The sequence below is a fragment of the Sapajus apella genome, unplaced genomic scaffold (assembly GCF_009761245.1).
Source record: "Sapajus apella isolate SASKATOON/1434 unplaced genomic scaffold, GSC_monkey_1.0 scaffold109, whole genome shotgun sequence".
In the NCBI taxonomy this organism is placed as follows: Eukaryota; Metazoa; Chordata; class Mammalia; order Primates; family Cebidae; genus Sapajus; species Sapajus apella.
This window is the reverse complement of record NW_022437049.1, coordinates 177646-200202: the sequence shown is the minus strand read 5'-3', so window position 1 is coordinate 200202 and position 22557 is coordinate 177646. Positions and strand designations below refer to the sequence as shown.

Below are 22557 nucleotides of genomic sequence, written 5' to 3'. Positions count from 1 at the left end.
TTCATAATCTACTTCTGCTGAACTCTATTAGGGTACAAATTTTTGTAGAAAATTTTTTAAATTTTGTAAATATGCTATAAACGATGAAACGTGCAATAGCTTTTCAAGAGGTAACAATGATTTGTACAAAAATTATAGGATAATTTGATGTTCAAAATAGTTTCTATAAATTTAATGAGAAAATCCAAATTTCACAGTTTAAAATTTCTTTTTAGGAACTTTAATTTCCTACACTGCATTTAACAGCTAGTATTCATTTTTTTTTCAAAAGTTTTCAGTGAACATTTCAACAACCACGCATACCCATACCCATAAGCAATCTATTAATAAATGTATTCAAACAAGCTAATTCCTTCACAGAATTATATTCTCTTCATTTCATGTATATTAATAGTCTCTGCATATTTGTTAAAAACTTAATTTCTCTCTTTCATTGTCCTCTGATTTGGATGGAATTTGAAAGCAAATTCCTGACTTTGAGAGGGGTTTGATTTCCACATGCTTATTGTGTCTAGTAAACCCTGAGAAGCCATCAGAACATCAAGAATGATAGCCAGAGCAGAGAAAAACCATGGAATCCACTGTTGTTTGATATACAGATGGAAATATAAATGCTAAAAGGAAGTAAGTAAACGTACAGTTAGGATTGGTGTTGACATAAAAATTCCACAGTGCCTGGAGCTCAGGACAGTGCAGTCAATAGTTATATTGGTAATAACACCCAGTCATACTATTGATATACTGCTAGTCCCTCCCTCACAATAATTAATTTGATACAGATTCCCAGAGAAACTTGTTCTACATTGATTTTTCCATATCACAGTTTCATTCTCACATTATTCTGTGAAGTATGTAGAAGGAGGTTATACAATCTTATTATCCTGTATTGAATGGGAGACAGGTGAAACATAGAAGGGATAAAAACATATTATCAAAATAAGCAAATTTCAGGTGAAGGCTATATTTTGTTAACTTTATCTTGGAATCTTGGGTCACAAGAACTTCATTCTTACGGGTTTTTTTGTTTGTTTGTTTGTTTTTTCTTAGCATGTGAAAATATTTTAAACACCAAGAAGTGTTTAAAGAGTTTGGATTGTTGTGAGACTTAACTTAGTGCATCTTTTAGCTGCCGTTGCTTTTAGAAAATATTAGCTTATGGTCTTCATATTGAAATACACATCTGAGAAAATCCCAGAGTGGGGGCCCAAGTGCCCTATGTTTTGGTATTAATGTATTTACTTGTGGTCAGATTCCAAGAATCCATTTATTTGGATAAGTGTCAAAAATGCAGATGAGCCAAACAGATTATGAGCACTTGTGATTAGCTGCTTTGGAGTAGTAGCAGCCAAATGTTTTATCCAATATTCTTTACTCATTAATGAAGATATTTTCCCCCATGTAACAACTGTTATCTATATGATAGTATTCATTTGTTTATTTACTTATTTACTCCACAAATATCTTTGAATACTTACTGTGTGCTAGGTACTTTCCTAGACTCTGGGAATTCAGAAATAGAAATCAACACCAGTCCCTGCCCTCACATTGCTTCCAATCAAGAGGAGGAGACAGATTACCTAAGAAAGCAGTATGAGTACTATAATAGTCTATACAAAAAAAAAAAAAAAGTGACAAGATGTATATAACCCTGTGTCGCCTTAGCCAATGTTTAATTCAACCATTATTATTGGAAAATATCAATATTTTATTTCTATGCATATATAGCGTAACAAAAAAGAATGAAATGTCTTTTCAAACTGCCTGTAAGTCAGTATGCAACTTTTTATTTTTATAGGAATTGTTCACTCCTGTGGCAACCATAAATATAGTTAATCAGAATATCTCTATGACCTTTCTCTGAACAAAGATATAGACCTGTATTTAATTGATCCCTAATACAAATTCAGTTTAGCAACAATACGTTGTTCCAGTTGATCTTTTGGTTCATCATTTTAATTAAGCTTAGCCTTTCTTTAATCTTTCAGCCTTATCAGTAACTGTTACTTTTTGGCAATTTCGAAGAGATTACATTTTTTGAATTATTTTTTTAAAAACCTCCGTTAATGGTTGTTAACCTTACATACACCAGATATAATTCTGTATATTTAGAGGGACCAAACAGGCAGTTCTTAAGCAGCCAAAATTACCTAAAAGCCGGGAGAACTTTTATCTATAGATCCTTTAAGATTAGACCCACGTCAGATAGATTGGGGGATGGTAGTTTGGTCAAAATATTACCTACTCAAAAATATAAATGACAGTATTTCCACTTGCAATCCCAGAGTAAGGTTTTGCATATCCATTTTGAATAACTTTAGTGAAGTTAAGTGATTTGAAATTGAATGCAGTGGAGTAAGCCTGTAAGACAGCTCAAAGCTATTGCAGGTCAAGGAAATCAGGTAAAGTGCAGTCATCCCCACTTTTCAATCCCCTTCACTGTAGAAACGCCAGTGCCATCGCAGTGTAAGCTCGGCTGCATCTTTTTATATGTATAGAAGTTTTTAAATCAATTTGATTTTCACTAGTATGATTCTCTAGTGTACTTAATATGCTATGGACAGATTTCTGAGAATAGTAAGAGGCAATTACACTTCTCATGAATATATAGCGGATGAAGCACTCTGATTCATTATTCCATTCTATTTTAGAACATGCTTCTGATTTAAAAAAAAAAAGCAAAAAAGAAGAAAAATTCTTTAAAGTATAGACTAGTAGATCAGAGTTTTAATTCTCTCACTTGGTGACATTGGGCAAACCCTTAAACTATTTTCTGCCTCAGTTAATCTACCTATAAAATTTGATAAAACCTCCCTCCTCTAGTTTACTAGCAACATTTCGTTATGTACAATGTATTCTGAAGTCTTTCAATACATGTATTCAAAATTAAATAATTTCCTTATTTCAGATAGTAGTTTATTTTTACTTATGAAAGTTTCCTTCTTACTAATGATTATTAGAAATATAGAACACTCAAGGAGATAGAGAAGGGCAATGAAAAAAATTCCAGGAAAAAAACAATTAAACAGCATTAACTCACAATACCAGTTCTAAAACTCAAGAGCTTTCTAAATGGACTCTAGATGCACTAATCAAAAATATTTAATTTACTGATTCAAGATGCAGTGTGTATGCACCTTGCAATAAATTTTGATCACGAATTGTAAAGTTTGCCATAACTCTTAGTTTACTATAATCCCACTGGTATTAGTTAATCTTGCACTTGCTCCTTTTTTTTTCACTAATGGAGTTAATATTTAGTTAGTTCATTCTGTAGCATATGCTCTCCAGTGGTAATGATTTTTTTTTTCTTTTCTGTTCTGTGACCTCACTGAAGTGCCAAACGTCACAAGGGAAGTCATTCAATGTAGAATTTAACACCAAGAAATTAGAAGCCTATGTCCCACTGATAGAGGAGAAAATTATTTAACCTTGCTTTCTATATAATTGATTTTTAATGCCTTAATGCAAAGTATTTTTTAAAACCTCTCTATGCCATATGTTGTGCTGTATTTTGGTTATTCTTAAGTGTACTAGTTACACTAACTGTAGATTAATTTTGACCCTATCCAAATTATACCTCTAAGATAGAATGTCAGAGACAGAAAAAATAAAAAATCCAGAAAATCTCACTTGACGCAGATTATAAGACTAAGATCAATTTTAAAATTCAGAGTTTATTTGGGAGTTAAACATGTATATATGTAGCTTCTGTTCAACAGTGGCCAGGCCCTGTGCTTGCTGTTGAGCAGCAGGAAGACAGAACCTCAGTCCAGCCTGAAAGGAAAAGAAGGTGTATTGGGGGCAGCATGCAGAGATCATTTGCAGCTTTGCATGCAGGAGATGCCTTCTCTTCTAGGATGTGCTCTCCTGCAGCAGAACACAGACACTGCTAGCACATGAGTCTGTGCAAACTGTGGAAATATCTGGACACTTGACCAAAATTATACCTTTCTTCATCCAGATATTACAGTGCATGTGAATCTCATGTATAGACACAGCCTTGAACCAAAATAATTTTATTTACTAAATTGGCTGGGCACAGTGGCTCATGCCTGTAATCCAAGCACTTTGGGAGGCCAAGGCAGGTGGATTGCCTGAGGTCAGGAGTTTGAGACCAGCCTGGCCAACATGGTAAAACCCTATCTCTACCAAAAACACAAAAATTAGCTGGGAGTGGTGGCGGGCACCTGTAATCCCAGCTACTTGGGAGGCTGAGACAAGAGAATTGCTTGAACCCAGGAGACAGAGGTTACAGTGAGCCATTCCAGCCTGGGCGACAGAGCGAGACTCCCTCTCAAAAAAAAAAAAAAAAGAAATACAAAGGAAAAGAAAAGAAAAAAATATTTACTACATTTACTTGTGAGTGTGCAATTAGATGACACACCTTCTTTTTTTCTGCAGACTTCCTCTGTGGACAGGCATTTTCTTTCTTCTAAAACAAAACAAAACACTTTCTCCAAATATTTTTCATCAAGTGTCAACAATAGTACTGGGAGGATATAGAGGCCTTTTCAGTGATAAGCAACCACCTACTCCCTGGGGCTGCTGGCTGGGGCCATGCTTCTAAGTGCTGGTAGCTGGCTTAAGGGAGAATTTAAAAGGGAGAGAGCCAAGAGAAGGAGTAGGAAACCAAGTAGGGGTGAAAGGACTGGGGGCAGCCTGGCACAGTGGCTCATGCCTATAATCCGAGCACTTTGGAAGAATGAGGCAGGAGGATTCTCTGAGCCCAGGAGTTTGAGACCAGACTGGGCAATATAGGGAGACCTACAAAAATTGTTTAAAAATTAACGTAGCATGGTTAATTTTTAATTACTGCAGAATAACAGGCTGGGCAACAGAGAGAGACCCTGTCTCAAAAAAAAAGAAAAAAAGAAAAGAAAGAAAGAAAATAGTAGGAGGAGAAAGAATGTATTTCCACAGAAGGGATGGGTGAATGCCACATTGTTTACTCTTTATTCAAATGTCAGGAGTTTCATATCATACCCCATATGCATGGTACACCCTACATGTGTGCAGGACACGATATTTAAAAGCTCTTACTTATTGAATTCAGAGTTCAGCTTGAGAAGAGTGGTAATTGCTTAATCAACTTCTCCTGTCCCATGTCCACCAACAGAACAGGTCATCTGACCATTCATTTGGCTCTTACAGTTAAATGAGCTCTACAAATGTACAATATTTTTGCTGTTGGAGGGCTTGGCAAACATATATGTTAATTAATATTTACATATATGTTAATTAATATTTTCAGGTCACAGTTAAAATTCAGTGCTGTGGGTTTTGTTTGTCCCTGAAAGAAATTTTTGAAATATCAGATGAGAACAAAACTTATTTTCTACTGGAGCATCACAAATTTCCCCAGTAAACTGAATGTATTCAGTTAGTCAGAATATGCAAATGGATCAAAATGTTCTTTTTACATATAGGAATAAGTTAGTGCTTTAAAACCTCTCAAGATGACTAAGGATTTAGAATAGCATTAGTTGGTATTTCTCTTACAAAGCAGAATGAATTAAAAAGTGCAACAAGTATTTGTGGAATGTATTTGTACCCCTCCCTAAGGTAAGAATGACGCGGATTACCTGTAGGGTAGGGTCTCTCTGCCCTCAGAAGATGTATTTTCTAGCTGAGGAAGACCAGACTAACATACGTAAAACACTAGAACATCAGGTACAAAGGGGTAGAGTAAAGACAATAAGCACTTAGGACTTCAGCCCAGGAAGGGATGAATCAGCAAGATTTGCAGAAGTTGAAAAAGGCTTATGGAAGAAAAGTGTCTTAGTCTGGCCAGGCTGCTATAAAAAACAATAATAATAACATTGACTGGGTGGATTAAACAATAGATCTGTTTCTCTCAGTTCTGGATGCTGGGAAGTCCAAGATCAAAGCACTGGCAGATGCAGTGATTGGTGAGGGATCTCTCTTCCTGGTTCATAGATGGCCGTTTTCTTGCTGCATCCTTACATGGTGGAAAAGTAGGGAGGGAGCTCTCTGGGGTTGCTTTTATAAGGGCACTAATCCCATTCATGTGTGCTCTGCCCTCATGACCTAATTACCTCCCAAAGGCCCCGCCTCCTCTAATACCATCACCTTGGGGATTAGGATTTAAATATGTGAATTTGGGGATAAGGGAGACACAGGCATTCAATCCTTAACAAGAAGAGACTTGGATGGCGTTCTGATTTTGGTTGCACAAGGAATAGAGGAGAGGGCAGCTTAGGACAGAGAAATGACATAAGGCAGATGTAGGCAGCAGATGTGAAAAATAAATGCCTGTTGGGCAATAAAGACAGGATGGGCCAGGCATGGTGGCTTACTCCTATAATCCCAGCACTTTGGGAGGGCGAGGTGGGTGGATCGCCTGAGTTCAGGGGTTCAAGACCAGCCTGGGCAACATGGTAAAACCGCATCTCTACAAAAAAATACAGAAAAAAAAAGTAGTCAGGCATGGTGGTGTGCACCTGTAGTCCCAGCTACCTGGGAGGCTAAGGTGAGAGGATCACCTGAGCCCAGGAGGTTGAGGCTGCAGTGAGCCTGGATTGTGTGGCTGTACTTCAGCCTGGGTGACACAGCAAGACCTTGTCTCAAAAGAGTGAGAGAGAGAGATCGAGAGATCAAGAGAGAGAGAGAGGATGGCTCAGCAGGTTGGACAAGATTATGGGAGAACCTAGAGACTTTGCGGGAGAATTTTAGAGTGAGTGGAGTCTTTGATGGAGACCATAGGGAGCCATTGCAGGTTCTTGAGCAGAGGCTTGCCATGATATTTAAGAGAAAGTAATTATCCTAGTGCCTTGAAAGCTAGTGCTGTTGACTCTGTTGGCTGTTTGTTTGTGTTGTTCATATAGTCCATTTCATTTCCTCCTCATTTGCTATTTACTGCTCATATCTGCTTCAGCATGGCACTTTTCACACCCATCTCTCTTATACTTCCAGTTTCTAATGACATGTGAGGGCAGAACCAAGAGTGGGGTGGAACATTCACTTAGAACATGGAACCACTGCTGCTGGAGGACCCTGGAGAGACCAGGAAAGCAGGCTTCTGAGGTGCCAGGCTCTCTGGTCTCCAGCTGCACTCAGCAGTGATATAGTTTCCCTGATATGGCACGATGCTGCCTCCACCCTCCCAGGTGAACAAGATTCTCTGAACCATTCAGATCACAGTGAACTGGTCCTGCAAATGTGTTCTTGGGAAGTGCTAAGTGCTGGTGTAGACACCTTCCTAAGCAGCAGCTTTTTCTTTTCTTCTTTTTTTAATTTGAGTCAAAGTCTCACTCTATCACTCAGGTGGAGTGCAGTGGCCAGTGGTGCAATCATGACTCACTGCAGCCTTGACCTCCAGGGCTCAAGTGATTCTCCCACTCAGAGTGGCTGGGACTACAGGAGCCCACCACCACACCCGGCTAATCTTTGTCTTTTTTGTAGAGACAGAGTTTCATCATGTTGCCCAGGCTGGTCTCAAATTCCTGGGCGCAAGAACTGTCTCTGCCTCGGCCTCCCAAAGTGCTGGGATTCCAGGTGTGGGCCATGGCACCACATCAGGCCTTTAGCAGCAGCTTTTAGTCACCTCCATCCACAGGAGGCATTGTATGCCCTAGTGACACATTACTCTCCAACTTCAAACCAGGTTTTTCCTATAGTATTAGACATGTTTGAGGCCAGGCTTCCAATAAACATGTTCCTTCCATGTTTTCCAACATTTTCTCTCCTACAACTCTACAGTTAAGATCGCTATGCTTTCCCCCCAAATAACCCTACCCTTCCCCCTTTTCTTTTTCTGAGATGGAGTCTCACTCTGTCCACCCAGGCTGGTGTGCAGCTCACTGCAACCTCCGCCTCTCAGGTTCAAGCAATTTTCCTGCCTCAGCCTCCTGAGTAGCTGGGATTATAGGTGCCCTATACCACGCCTGGCTAGTTTTTGTAGTTTTAGTAGAGATGAGGTTTCACCATGTTGGCCAGGCTGGTCTCCTGACCTCAAGTGATCCACCCGCCTCAGCCTCCCAAAGTGCTGGGAGTACAGGTGTGAGCCACCGTGCCAGGCTCACCAAACCCTTTTTTAAAAAGGAATCCAGTGCTCACTTTGGCAGCACATATACTAAAATTGGAACAATAAGAGAAGATTAGCATAGCCTCTGTGCAAGGATGACACACAAATTTCTGAAGCAGTCCATATTTAAAAACAGAAGGGGTGAAGGGAAAATAAGGGATAAAAAAGTAAGCATTTTAATTTAGGGATGTTCCAAACCCATTCATTAATTCTGACAAAGTAAAATGTATCCAACCTGATGGAATTTTTAGAAAAATTGGGAGCTCACTGTCAACTAAATCACATTTATTTAATCTAGTATTAGACTGCCTTTTTTTTTTTAACCAGATGGAAACCATTAGCAGTAATAGTGAACAAATATATCCAGGCTCCCAGAGGTCATTTTTAACCACCATTAACAATCTGGTTTTCACAGATTAGTAATATACGAAAGGCAACAGTCCAGTAAAAGATACACAAAAGGCAGCAGAAGCTTCTGTGCTTCTTATTTACCTAACATTTAGCCGTTTTAAAAACCCTTTGTAAGTGAGGCATTCGAATCCTCTAAGCTCAAAATTGGCAGATTTTACCCAGAAGATGAAGCAAAATATCTGTTTGAAATAGACGCCTATGTAAAGTGTTAATAAAACCTTTACAAAGCTGATGAAAAGACAAGCTTTTATTAATGTCGTCAGTAGATTTGCCTGTGGTTAATATAGTTTCCATTTACTAGTTACTTGTTTAGTGGCTTCATACCAATGTAAAGCTACTAATCATGAAGTAGGAAAGAAATGTATTTTTACATATCATAATTTAAGTTTTAAATTCACTTATCTAATGAAACATAGTATAAGATAAACAGTCCACAAAATATACTAAGTGTCAAAAGGAATCTGGTCTATAATTTGATAAGACTATGGTTTCTAGAATTGCCTATTTAGGTATAAAGATCTCATTTAAATCAGGCTTTGAGTGGTTGAAAAAGTTGTAGAATATAGTCTCATTATGCCCTGTAGATAAACACAGAGATACATGCCTGCCTCTTTCTTCTCTCGTTCAGATTCAATATTGTATGCCAGTATTTTCGAAAATTCTACACCTTTAACTGGTTAATTGAGACTGCACATAATGTGCATGTATCTTCATTTTAAAATACTATTTTTCTTGGTTTACACATTAATGATTTGTTATCAACCTTCATGTATATAAAACCTTGTTTTAGATAATAGGATTTTTTTAGGAATTGCAGTGAGGCCTATATTTAAATTGCTTCACAGATATTTCCTCTCTATTTTCTTTTTATCTAGAGAAGAAAGCCAAGGTATCAAGGTTCAAGAGTCCCTCTGAGCCTATAGAGAGATCATGTCTAAGATGAGAATGTGAATGAGGTTGTAGGAATCTGATCTGGATATTAGAGAAGATACTTGCTATTGAGGAACTTAGAAATGCCAAGGTTATTATTAGACTCCTTCCCCTAATGATGCTTATGTTCTGGAATATTTGCATGTATTTACATAGATGTATTTACCTACACATACACGCACATGCACAAACACACACAAACATACTCCCGACAGTCATTAAGTAAAATGCACTTGAATTGCCATTGATAATATCATGCTAAAAATTTTCCTGTCTGTCCATGATACTGTTATAGGTCACCACTTGAGGGAAAAATCCTGTTTCCCTCTTTGCAGAAATTTTTACCGTGGCAATGAAATCTCCCCGTACTTCTACAAGTGCCCAGGGCCATTACGTTTTGTTTTTTGCTGAGGGAAATAAAATAGTAAGGAGATCTGTGATGAATTCTGGCCCACGCCATAATTTAGAATTTACGTCCTCTTGGAGTCCTTTTCAGAAACAACTGCAGACACTTTACTGAGTGCTTATTGTATGTTCATCACTGTGCTAGGCACTGACCATACTGAGCCCCTGCCCCAAAGTAACACATGGCCCACTGAGTGAGGACAGGGAGTAAGGAAACAGCACCCACCGTGCTTGAGGCCTGCGTGAGGCACTCTGGGAACACAGAGGAGGGACGGGGGAAAGGGAGGAGAATCCATGAAGCCTCAGAGCCCCTTTGTTCTACCATACATCTTTAGACAGAAATGAAAAGCTTGATTAGATTATGTGAGTATTGAGGATAGTAGGTTGAATTTTTTTAAAAATTCTGATTAGCTGAATGATTGGATTCTGGTTTATTTAGACTGGGTTTGTGGACTCAATTTATGGCTGTGGATAAAGACATTTTCTTAGCTTGCCATCCTAGCCAGCTCATAAGCGAAACAGCATTAACGATCTAGCCTTTATGCACAATGTAGTTTTCTTTGGTCAAGGAAGATCATTTAAGAGACACCAGCAAGCAAGTAACTATTTACAAACTAATACAAGTTAACTTATTTTATCTCTCTGTTTTAAGCTGATTTTTACATTTTTTACTTTTCATTTTATTTATTTATTTTTTTATTTTGAGACAGGATTGCCTAGGTTGGAGTGCAGTAGTGAAATCACAGCTCACCACAGCCTCAATCTCCCGGGCTCAAGTGATACTCTCACTTCAGCCTCCCAAGTTGCTGGGACTACAGGCACACATCACCACATTTGGCTAATTTTTGTATTTTTATAGAGACAAGGTTTTGCCATGTTATTCAGGTTGGTCTCAAACTCCTGGCCTCAAGCAAACCTTCCACCTCAGCCTTCCAATTACAGACACGAGCCACTGCACCCAATCTTAAGTTGATTTAAAAAACAAAAACAAACTACCAATTATTAGGAAACCCATCCAGGCTTATCAATTATCTTAGAAGCACAACTCAAAGCCTCCTCCCACTTCTTTTTCAGTGTCTCAAATTTTGATGGCCCAAGGAGGCTGGGCCCATGACTCTAGTCTTGAGGGCCTTCCCATTCAAACCAGTCTTCCACCCTTCAAAGAGCAGTGGGACTCCGATCAGATTTCTACCAGAAATCTTGACTATCCAGACTCCTCTTTTGCCCATTCTAGCAATTTCCTTTTTTGGAAAGGATGGATAGCAATAGGGAGCTAGAGAGGGAATAACTTCAAGAATCTGCTTTTCTGGAGCTGCCGTCACAGGCCAGGCAGGCTCTGCCTTTGTTTTCTGCACCTCCCCTCCATGGTTCAAGGGGATTGTATGCGAGTGAATGAGGACAACATTTGGTTATGAGGACTCCCAATTTCAGGTTATATTAAATAAGCTCTTTTGCAGATATTAAAAGAAAATGAAAATGAAAACTTACAGAACTAGCCTACACAAAACTAATAATATTTTTTCTCCTTTTTTAAAAGGTGAACACACACAAGAAACCAATTCACCTCATTCACTCAAAAAGGATGTAGAAAATATGGGGAAAGGTAAATGAAAGTTTGGATTCTGTAGAACTTCTCTTAGCTTTAAACCACTATGGAGATAGTAGGAGGATATTTTTGTTCTACACCATATTTTTAGCTTGACAAGCAACATATGAATAATATATGGACCATTGGGTGGATATAATTGAGATTAATGCATACATATCAATCAATACATGACACTGTAATATAATACTTTAAAATAATATATTACATTGATTTATATTCATGGATTTCTGCACAAAATCTATCCTATATCTATGCAACACTTTTTAAAATTGGTAAAATATTTTGTCTTATAATAATAAATTGCCATATATAACAGTTCTCTGGAGAGTTATTTGTAAAGATTAGTAAAATGACTCTTCTTTTTTTTTATTAGAAGAACTTCAAAAGGTTTTATTTGAACAAATAGATTTACGGAGACGACTGGAACAAGAATTCCAGGTGTTAAAAGGAAACACGTCTTTCCCAGTATTCAGTAAGAAATCACTTTTATTTCATTGAATTTATGATAATTGATTATGTTTCTATTATTAGGCTTAAGAATGTGATTCTAAGTATTAAATGATTGTGCAAAACTCACACTGTCTTCTCATGGTCTGCCTAAATATTCATAAATTTTAGTTTCTCTTATTTATGCTTTCAATTGACTCACAGATAAAATTTCTTACAAGAACCTTTTGGTATTTATGTATGGATATACATGTATCTGTATCTGTATGTTGTATTTTTAAATATGTGTGTAAATATATAATTAAATATGTAAATACATTTAAGTATTTAAATATATTTAAATTATAGATTTTAAAACAAAAGCACTACTCAGGTATTTACATTCTCTAAGGTAGGCAAAACAGAAGAAAAAGTTAACTTTCACTCTCAGATTGTTCTGGATAGCTTCCTGATGCTTGAGATATGTATAAATATGAAAATCTAAACTTGAACAATTCAAGGTACACAAACCTATTTTATTAAATGAAATTGGTATAATTTTAGTAGTTTTAGGTTCTCCATCTATATTTAATGTTAAAATTCCATTCCAAATTTCGAGGCAGAAGATATTGTAGCCTAAAAACTGTTGGTTCTTCTCCCAGAGTCTTGGAATTTCCTAAGACTCTGTGGTAAGTGTCCAGATTTTTAAAATTCATCTGCCCTTGTCTGGGTCACATTGGGCAAATACATCACAGTAGTGTTTTACAAGCTTTTTGGAGTTTGATTTAGTCATACTCCCCTCTCCAGAGAAAGGAAAACGGGAAAATAGTATGCGAACTTCTTTTTCTTTTCTTTTTTTTTTTTTTTTTTTTTGAGATGGAGTCTTGCTCTGTCACCCAGGCTGGAGTGCAGTGGTGCAATCTCAGCTCACTGCAACCTCTGCCTCCTGGGTTCAAGCAATTCTCTTGTCTCAGCCTCCCAAGTAGCTAGAACTATAGGTGTATGCCACCAAGCCTGGCTAATTTTTGTATTTTTAGTAGACGCTGGGTTTCACCATACTGGTCAGGCTGGTCTCAAACTCCTGACCTAAGGTGTTCCACCCGCCTCAGCCTCCCAAAATGCTGGGATTACAGGCATGAGCCACCATGCCCAGCGTGCAAACTTATTTTTCTAATTATATATATTTAAAATTAATTTTTTCTGGGGCACATTTTTAGAATGTCAGCATACTTCTTGTTATTAATCTAGAAATCACAAAACTCAAGTTGGCAATTTCTGTACCAGCATCTGGGAGATTTTTAAATAATTGTGATAATTTCAATAATGTCAGTCTGAAGGTCTTCATTCATTAGGGCTTACTAAATGTAATCATTGGCACACTGAATGACATACTGAAGTAGCATTTTTGAATAGCACCAGGTTCCTGGTAACACATCAAACTGAGTTTGACCAGAACATTTAGTGGGGATTCAACATGTAGAGGTCACCGCATGATGGAAGAGAGCACTGACCACAAGGAATGGGAGGATCTGCAAAGTGTGTGCTCTCTGCATACTCCAAAGGAGGTTGGAGCTCATGATACTTCAGTTATTCTGAATTCAGAGAATGGCTGCAGGGCCTTAGAATGAGATTGAAAGGAGGAGAATGGCCAATAGATTTGATAGCATAATTAGGAATATTGTGATACTTACAGCTTTGAGAAAAGGGAAAACGTTTAAAATATCTTTGAAACCATAAGAAACAGGTGCTTTGAAAGGATGTAGGATTTTTTTTTTTTGAGATGGATTTTCACTCTTGTTGCCCAGGCTACAGTGCAACAGCCTGATCTCAGCTCGCTGCAACCTCTGCCTCCCAGATTCAAGCAATTCTCCTGCCTCAGCCTCCCAAGTAGCTGGGATTACAAGCATGTGCTGCCACTCCTGGATAACGTTGTATTTTTAGTCGAGACAGGGTTTCTCCATGTTGGTCAGGCTGGTCTTGACCTCCCGACCTCAGGTAATCCCAAAGTGCTGGGATTACAAGCGTGAGACACTGCTAGTAACTTTTGAAACTGTATCTTAAGAAAGACTGCACCGTTCCTTGGCCCCAATGAGCAGGCATTGAATGATATGTTTCTCCACTAGCTGATGTTTTTCTAATGTTGAGTTTGCAAGTGCTTGCTTTTAGATCTAGCAGAGTGGGTCTAAATTCCACTGAATCCCTGACGTGCCCTTCTAACTCCCTATGAAACCACTGTAGTCATAATTCATACCATTAATAAAAGCTAATTAATATTCATTCCAAGTAAGTAATGCATGATCATATATATAATTTTAGTAACTGCTCTGTAATACAACATGTTTCTGTTAAACAAAATGTTAGAATGTTACAGTACTGGCCAGCTTCAATTCAGACCTCTCACTCATCATTTTGATCTGTGTTAATATGTGTCCTCTGTGATTGCCACATACATGAAACACTTCAATTAAATAGTAACAGGAAAATTTCCTCTTTTTTATCTGCAACATGCTCCACTGACCAAGGAAGTGGCATGTGTGTGCCCAAGTTTAAATAATGCGTGGTTTAGACACACCGCAAAGAGGCAGTCGATTTCACAGATGAAAATAGCAAATGCACATTATGTGCTTGTTAACTAAATGTGAGGGGCCATGAGGCTAGGAGACAGCTTTAGATTCACTCAGATGAAAAGGGGAATACCGAGCTTCGTGAAGCCTCATCGGAAAGTAGCATAGAGGAATTATCGTGAGAGTTTTGCAAAGCTTTTTACTAGGAGGTGAACAGATGCTCACAGTCACTGCACTTAAAATCCAGTTCACTTAGAGCACTCCGGACCTAGGCTAGGAGCTGTAGCATGTGAGAATTGAGAATCTAGGCTCAAAAATCGACCAGACCTGAGTTCATTTTCAGACTCTGCTACTTGCTGGTTGTATGACCTTGAAAACTGTAAAATGGGGCAGATAATTCCTGTCTCATAGAAGAACTAGAGGACTAAATGAGAGATCTATGTGAAGTGCTGTGCACATGCTGGGCACAGGATAAGTACAATTATGATGGTGATTATAAAGCAGAAAGAGGAAAAGGAGAGGAAGAGCACTGAGCTCTAGAAAAGCATTTCTGAACTTGGGTCTAAATATTTGGCATCTGGCCAGGTGCGGTGGCTCACACCTGTAATCCTAGCACTTTGGGAGGCCAAGGTGGGTGGATCACTTGAGGTCAGGAGTTTGAGACCAGCCTAGCCAACATGGTGAAACCCCATCTGTGCCAGAAATATAAAAAATTAGCCAGGCGTGGTAGCACGCTGCTATAATCCCAGCTACTCAGGAGGCTGAAGCAGGAGAATCACTTGAACCCAGGAGGCAGAGGTTGCAGTGAGCTGAGATCGCACTGCTGCACTCCAGCCTGGGTGACAGAGTGAGACTCCATCTCAAAAAACAACAAATATTTGGCTTCTTGTCATGGTTCTAAGGGTTACTGAGGACCACAGGAATAGTCCTGAGCATAGAGAGGACACAAATAAAGATAACAGAGACAAGGGGCAGGAGGAGGAGGAGGAGGAGGAGGAGGAGGAGGAGGAGGAAGAGGAGGGAGGAACGGTAGAGGGAAAAATGAGAAGGAGGAAGAAGAGACAGAAAAGGAGGATGAGGGAGGAAGTTGGAGGAGAAGGAGGAAACGAGTCTCCACACTTGGAGAGGAGCAGTTGGGAGGAGGAAGAGAAACAAGCAAGTCTCTGCACTTCCTGGGACAGAGGCTTCCAGAGCTGCTCTCCGTTAATACTTATGTGTGGCCCTGATGGGGAAATCTGGGGAGGAGAACACAGGGCAAGGCAGGCATCTGCCATTACAGCAGAGTCAGAGAAGCATGGTGGGTTTCAGGTGTGGACGCTGACTTCTGTATTCTCTAGCTGAGTAACCTTAGGCAAGTTCCTTGATCTCTTTTCAACAGTGTAACAATACTACTACCTGCCTCTTGGGGTTGTGGAGAGGATTAAATGAGTGAAAGCCATGAAGTGCTTAGCATAATGACAAATACATAGTAATTACCATTTAACTCGAGTTGTTGCTACTGTATACTGTTTTAAAGTTTGATGCTGACATTCTTGTAGTGACTGCATAGTAAACCAGCTAATGTAAGAAACCAGAAGTTTTAGAGGTCTATTGAGCTGTCATTATAGAGGGTGGAACAGGCAGTGAAACTTGTTTTGATACCAGACAATAAGTTTCATCAAAAAGCCGGGTAGGACACAGCAGAGAGGTAGGGAGGGTATCCTAAGGGAAGAGGAGAAGCTGAAATTGAATGGGAGTAGGTGTTTGGGGAAATGGATAAGGAGGGGCTCCACCGTTATCAAGGTTACTTTGAGGTGACAATAGGATGTCTGGTCAAACATGTTTTGCAATGACAATCATTCAACTGGACAGCAGTAAATTATTCAAGGTAACCCCCAATGCCACCATCCCCAACGCCCTCACTCACAACTGGTCTGATCATTTTTCAGCAGTAAATCCAGAAGTTATTTTTGCCACCACATTATGTACACCTTCCCCAGCAATCTGTCTCTTCTTCCTCTCTTTTCCTCCAACACCCCATGCCTGTCTTTATTACAGCATTCATGTTTTGCTGTAGTTTTTATTCATTTTGCTTTCTTCCCACTAGCCATCTTATAACCTCAGAGCCTAGCCCTGAACCTGGGACCTGCTAAAGGAGGTAATGAGTGGAGAAGGCCCTCACCAGCGGGGCACCCTGCGTCTTCACCTCCCTTCTTCACTCCAGCCCTTTCTGCCGGCTGCTGTTAACCCCGTCTTCCTAAAACTCTAGATTTAGCACCAAATCTTCACCTCAAGAAAATAGAGTGATTTGCACTATTTATCATGGTATATCTAAGTTAACTCCTATCTGAGTCTCAAAACCCTTTATAATTGTGTGCCCCTCCCCCAACCTCTCCACCCTTATTTCTGTTTCTCCACGACTCAGCTCCAGTTACCTGGCAGACCACTCTCTCCTCTTGCCCTTCACCTCTTTACACTGTGTCCTCTGGTCCAGAATGCCTGCCCTCATCCAAGTCCTCCTCCTTATCTGGGACACAGCTAAAGTTTGCCATGTCCAGGAAGCCTTGCCACTCTTGCAGTAGGCACCGTTTTCTGAAGTCCTGTTGTGTTAATTTCTAGTACCATGGGTTTTCTATGTTGACTCCTCTTCTGTTTCACTCTGTTACTCTCCTCTCCATCTCCCCTTCCCCGCATTGTAAATACATTTGGGAAAGGGCTACTCAGAATGTTCTTCCATTGCCACCTGTAGCACCTGGCATATTGTGGGTACATAACATACACTCAGTAAATGATCGATAGGAGCCTTGGGGTCATATTCAAAACGATTAAAACTGACAATGAAGGATGAAATTGGATCACTGAAGACTGTTGCATAAAGGAGAGTATCCAGGGCTCATGAGTTGAATCCTTAAGATTTGCAGGTCTAGTGACAACTTCATGGCACTTACAAGAACTGAGTGGAAAGGCCAATTGGTTATTGCAGGAAAGGACTAATGAATGGGGTTTATGAAAAATGTTAGATTTCATGTAAAATGTCATCATTTTAGATTCTTATAAAGAATTGCTCTTCCAAATTACTGTTAAGAGTCCTTGTTATTAAAAACAAATTACATCTCATCTACCTGAATATGGTTGTCTGCATCTTACACCTGTGACCATTACTGAATTCATTTTATGTTCAGTGGTTTCTTTCCTTCCTTCTTCTTTCCTTTTGTAGCATACTCTGGAAGATGAAGTGGCAGGGGGCAGGGAGGGGGCAGAGCAGGTTCCAAAATACTATACAGATTAAAAGCTTTGGTCCTTTCAGTAGGAGATAGCTATAGAAAAATTTTTTTGAAGTTTTGGCTGGGCACAGTGGCTCAGGTCTGTAATCTCAGCACTTAGGGAAGTCAACGCAGGAGGATTGCTTGAGCCCAGGAGTTCAAGATCAGCCTAAGCAACATGCTGGGACCCTGTCTCTACAAACACACACACACACACACACACACACACACACACACACACACACACACAAATTAGCCAAGTGTGATGACATGTACATGTAGTCCCAGCTACTAAGGAGGCAGAGGTGGGGAGGAAATCTTAAACCCGGGAGGTCAAGGCTTCAGTGAGCTGTGGTCCATTGCACTCCAGCGTGGGTGACAGAGCAAGAACCTGTCTCAAAAACTAAAAAAATAAATAAAAAAGTTTAATGGTTGTTTAAAAACAGTGATAACAAAATGAAGACATTGTAAACAAATTGGACCCTAAAGCCTACTGCTTGCTTAGAACATCCCAGGTGAACCAGATGTACCCTATGGGTTTGTCTTCTTACTTTGTCTTGCTTCTAGGAATATAGGCTAGATACTTTTTATTGCTGTTTGGAAAACAGTTAGGCATTTCCAGCTGTCTTGAGTTTGCAGTGTGCTGCCTAGCTGCTGTGTTGGTTGACTTGCTGCACTTCAGTGTTTTTCTTTGCTACTTCCTTTTATATTATCATTTTCCAAAACTAGTTGGGTTATAAGTGATTCTCATTAGGGAAGTTGGCTTAATGATTTTTTCCATATTCAATTAAATTGTGTCTTCATCAACCTTTAGAACATAGAAAAAATATGGCTGGGTGTGGTGGCTCACGCCTATAATCCCAGCACTTTGGGAGGCCAAGGCAGGCGGATCATTTGAGGTCAGGAGTTCGAGACCAGCCTGGCCAAAATGGTGAAACCTCGTCTCTACTAAAAATACAAAAAAATTAGCTGGGTGTGGTGGCACATGCCTGTAACCCCAACTACTCAGGATCCTGAGGCAGGAGAATCACCTGAACCAGGGAAGCAGAGGTTGCAGTGAGCCGAGATCACACCACGGCACTCCAGCCTGGGTGAGAGTGAGGCTCTGTCTTAAAAAAAAAAAAAAAAAAGAAAAAGAAGAACATAGAAAAAAAATTAGATTTTTGTATGTTTGCCAATTAACAATCTTTATATCTCAAAAGCTGTACACATCCTTGTTGTGGAAAATGTTAAGTATGCAGAAATAAAAAGGAAACAAAACAAAAATCACCCATAATCTTGCCACCTGGAGATAACCAATGTTAATATTTTGGAGCTTCAGCCTTTTAAAATCCATATTAAATGCTTTTTTAAAACAAAATGAAATGTAATATACACCATTTTCTACTTCCTTTTCCTTTCTTTTCTTTTTTTTCTTTTTAGCTGAAATGTGCCTCTTTCCATTACTACACAGCAGTGTATATACTGTTATGTTGGACATTAAGGTTTGTCCAAGTTTTAGATGATGGATACTCGTAACTAAGCCTGCGGGGATCTGAGCCTGTAGGGATCCAAGATGCCTCTGAGCACGGTGATAAACTGAGGTGAATTAGGAAGGAGGGGCTGTGGAAAGCCGACCTGGCTTCAAATCAGTTTATTTTGTTGTATAAAAAAAAAAAATTCTTTTTTCTTTTTTTTTTTTTTTTTTTTTTTTTAACAGAGTCCCGCTCTGTCACCCCGACTGGAGTGCAGTGGTGCACCTACTTCCGGGGGATCACAGAAGATTCTAATTTTAGAGAAGGAAACAGCTAAGGGCAATTGCACTATTATTTCCTTAGGTTTTGCATGTATGCACTATTATTTCCTTAGGTTAAACTCCTAAAAGTGCTGCTGTGGCAGAGGGCATGAACTTTTTAAAGGTCTTACCATATCATTTCAAGTTTCTTTTCAGAAAGTTTGGACTAGTTTCTGCTCCCATCTTTGGAACAACATGTATCATTTTTTCATTTAATCTTTGCTAATTTAAATGGAAATTTTGGAATCTCATGTTATTTCCTTTTCTTTCATTACTGGTGATGTTGAACATCTTTCATGTATCTAGCATCCTTTCATATGTTTTGTGAATGCCCATTTCTATTCTCTCCCCATATTTCTGTTGATGTGTTCATTTTCTTATTGATTTCTATAAACCCTCTATATACTAAAATGTTAATTCTTTGATATGTTGCAAGTATTTTTTGGTTTGTTTCAATTACCTTGAAATGTTGACTATGGTGTTTTATGTTTGGGAAGTTTAATCTGTTTATAATGTGCTGATATACCAAAGTTTTAAATTTCTGTTTTATCAATCAGTCTTTTTCTTTTTGGTTTTTTGTCTTTTATGTTCTTCCCCACTCCAATCTTAAAAAAAAATTCACCTTTTTTTTTTTTTTTGAGACAGAGTCTTGCTCTGTCACCAGGCTGGAGTACAGTGGCACAATCTTGGCTCACTGCAACATCTGCCTCCCAGGTTCAAGTGATTCCCCTGGCTCAGCTTCCTGAGAAGCTGAGACTACAGGCACTTGCCACTATGCCCAGCTAATTTTCATATTTTTAGTAGAGGCAGGGTTTCACCATGTTGACCAGGATGGTCTTGATCCGTTGACCTTGTGATCTGCCCTTGGCCTCCCAAAGTGCTGGGATTACAGGTGTGAGCCACCACACCCAGCCCATTTTTTCCAATACTTTAATGGCTTTTTTTTTTTTTTTCATTTTAACTTAGGGAATTAAGTGTACTGTTATACAAAAATGAGCATGAGTTAACTTAGGACTAGTTTTCATCATTCTACTCTGAATTGCCCTTAGCTGTTTCCTCCTCTAAAATTAGAATCTTCTGTGATTCCTCAAAAGTAAGTGCACCACTGCACTCCAGTCTGGGTGACAGAGTGAGACTCTGTCTCAAAAAAAAAAAAAAAAAAAAAAAAGAAAGAAAAAAGAAAAAAATTTTTTTGTGACAAAATAACTGATTTGAAGCCAGGTCGGCTTCCCACAGCCCCTCCTTCCTAATTCATCTCAGTTTATCACTCTGGTCACAGGTATCTTGGATCCCTACAGACAGAGGAAAGTGTTCTCCTTCATAGAGGGAGAGCTGCTTGCCATGTGCTCCAGTGTCTGGAACCACACTGATCTTCTTGGAGGCCTTTGGGCCAGAGTGCAGGGCCAAGTGTTAGAACCAGGGCAGTTTGTGGAGGGCTGGTTCCCCTGTTACCCTGTGCCCTTTGACCCACCTCTAGAGCATCCAGACTTGGTGGGGGAGGGTGCCAGTTCCTCACATGGTACCTTACACCTAATTGTCATTGGTGTAAATCAAAATCTTTCCCTCCCTTCTCCTGCACAGGAAGGTCAGGTGGGTACGTGGAGCCCAGTCAAATCAGCTTATTTTGTCATCAAAAAAATTTCTTTTTTTTGGGAGAGGGTGGAACAGAGTCTCACTCTGTCACCCAGACTGGAGTGCAATGGTGCAATCTCAGCTCTCTGCAGCCTTGACTTCCCAGCCTCTGGTGATTCTCCTACCTCAGCCTCCTGAATAGCTGGGACTACAGATGTGCACCACCATGCCCAGCTAATAGTTTGTATTTTTAATAGAGACAGGGTTTTGCCATGTTGCCCAGGCTGGTCTCAGACTCCTAGGCTCAAGCAGTTCTCCTGCCTCGGCCTCCCAAAGGACTGGGATTATAGGTATGAGCCACCACGTTTGGCCTGTCATCAAATCTTAAAATGCTAGAGCAAGAAAAGAACTGAAAGACCCTATTATTCCACACCTTTGTTTCTTTAGATAAAGGCCTGAGGCTCTAGAGTGAAGTAGTTACTATAGGTGGCAGAATCTCAACCTGCTGATGGATAATTCTGTGTGTTTTCACTCCTCATTTATTAGCTAGCCCCTGCTGTGTACCAGGCACTGTGGTGGCCTTGAAAATTTAAAAGAGTCTAAATGTATCTTCCTGCCCTCTAAGAACTCAACTGTTTAGCAGGGAGACAGATGGATAAGAAGTAATCATAGCATGTGTTATGGATGCGTTAATAGAGGTATGGACAGTGTGCTAAAGAAGTTAAAAAAAAAATGCAGGGATAAATAATTCTGGTGGAGAGGCTGCAGAATTGGAAAAGACTTCCTGGAGGAGGTAACATTTGAACTGGATTTTAAAGAAAAGGCAGCTGTTTGCTGCAAGGGCAAGATCACAGCAGGGGTGAAGGCACAGAGGCTGGAAGTACAATGCACATTTGAGGACTGGAGAGTGGTTGGTGGCTGGTGGGGTGCAGGGGTTTCCTCTGTGCCCTCTGCTGCAGCCAGCTGAGCCATATGCGGCTCCCCTCTCCTCCTTCCATGGCTTTATGTAGAATGCTGTTCTCCACGTGTCTGCTCAAGCTGCTCTTCCCTCCAATGCTCCCAGAATAAATGAGGGCTCCTCCCTCAATCTTTGCATGGCACCACGTACTTCCCTCTATTACAGTGACTTTGACATCAAAATCAGAGGTGACAGTAGGGATTGGGTCTTTTTTAAAAAATAAATTAGAACACATGTTTGGGGTTGGATAAGAAATTCAAATAGTATGAAAGGGTAGAGTTGAAAAAAATAAAAAGAACAAAGTCTTTTCATCTCTAAGTACCCAGGGTCTCATGAGTGGTAAAGGATTTACTATCTTGAGTGATGGAAAGCCATTCCATCACTTTTCTTTTTAAGCAGGAAATTAAAAGTATTTGGAGAGGAAGGGACTGGAGGCCAGCTGGTCAGCTGGAAAATGATCCTGGGATGAGGTGCTTGCATGTGGGAGGTAACTAGCAAAGAGGGGAGGGGATGAAGGTAGAACACATAGGACTCACACAGTAGTTGGCTGTAGAGATGAAAGGAAGAGAAGAAAGGATAATGATGAAGTTTCTGGTTTCCTCAAGCTGCTGCCCTATCAACC

At 39.6% G+C, this 22557-nt stretch overlaps 1 protein-coding gene and 1 non-coding gene across 2 annotated transcripts in view; both read left to right on the top strand.

Moving 5' to 3' along the window:
• Positions 1 to 22557, top strand: part of SKOR2 (SKI family transcriptional corepressor 2) — a 46197-nt gene that overhangs the window by 9014 nt on the left and 14626 nt on the right. Inside the window, exons 5-6 of the mRNA XM_032259380.1 lie at positions 11328 to 11393; positions 11773 to 11871. Coding sequence (XP_032115271.1) covers positions 11328 to 11393; positions 11773 to 11871 — 165 coding nt within the window. The remainder of the gene's footprint in view (positions 1 to 11327; positions 11394 to 11772; positions 11872 to 22557) is intronic.
• LOC116537383 lies at positions 8069 to 8174 on the top strand. The gene has a single exon (XR_004263100.1). It is a non-coding gene; the product is annotated as a U6 spliceosomal RNA (small nuclear RNA).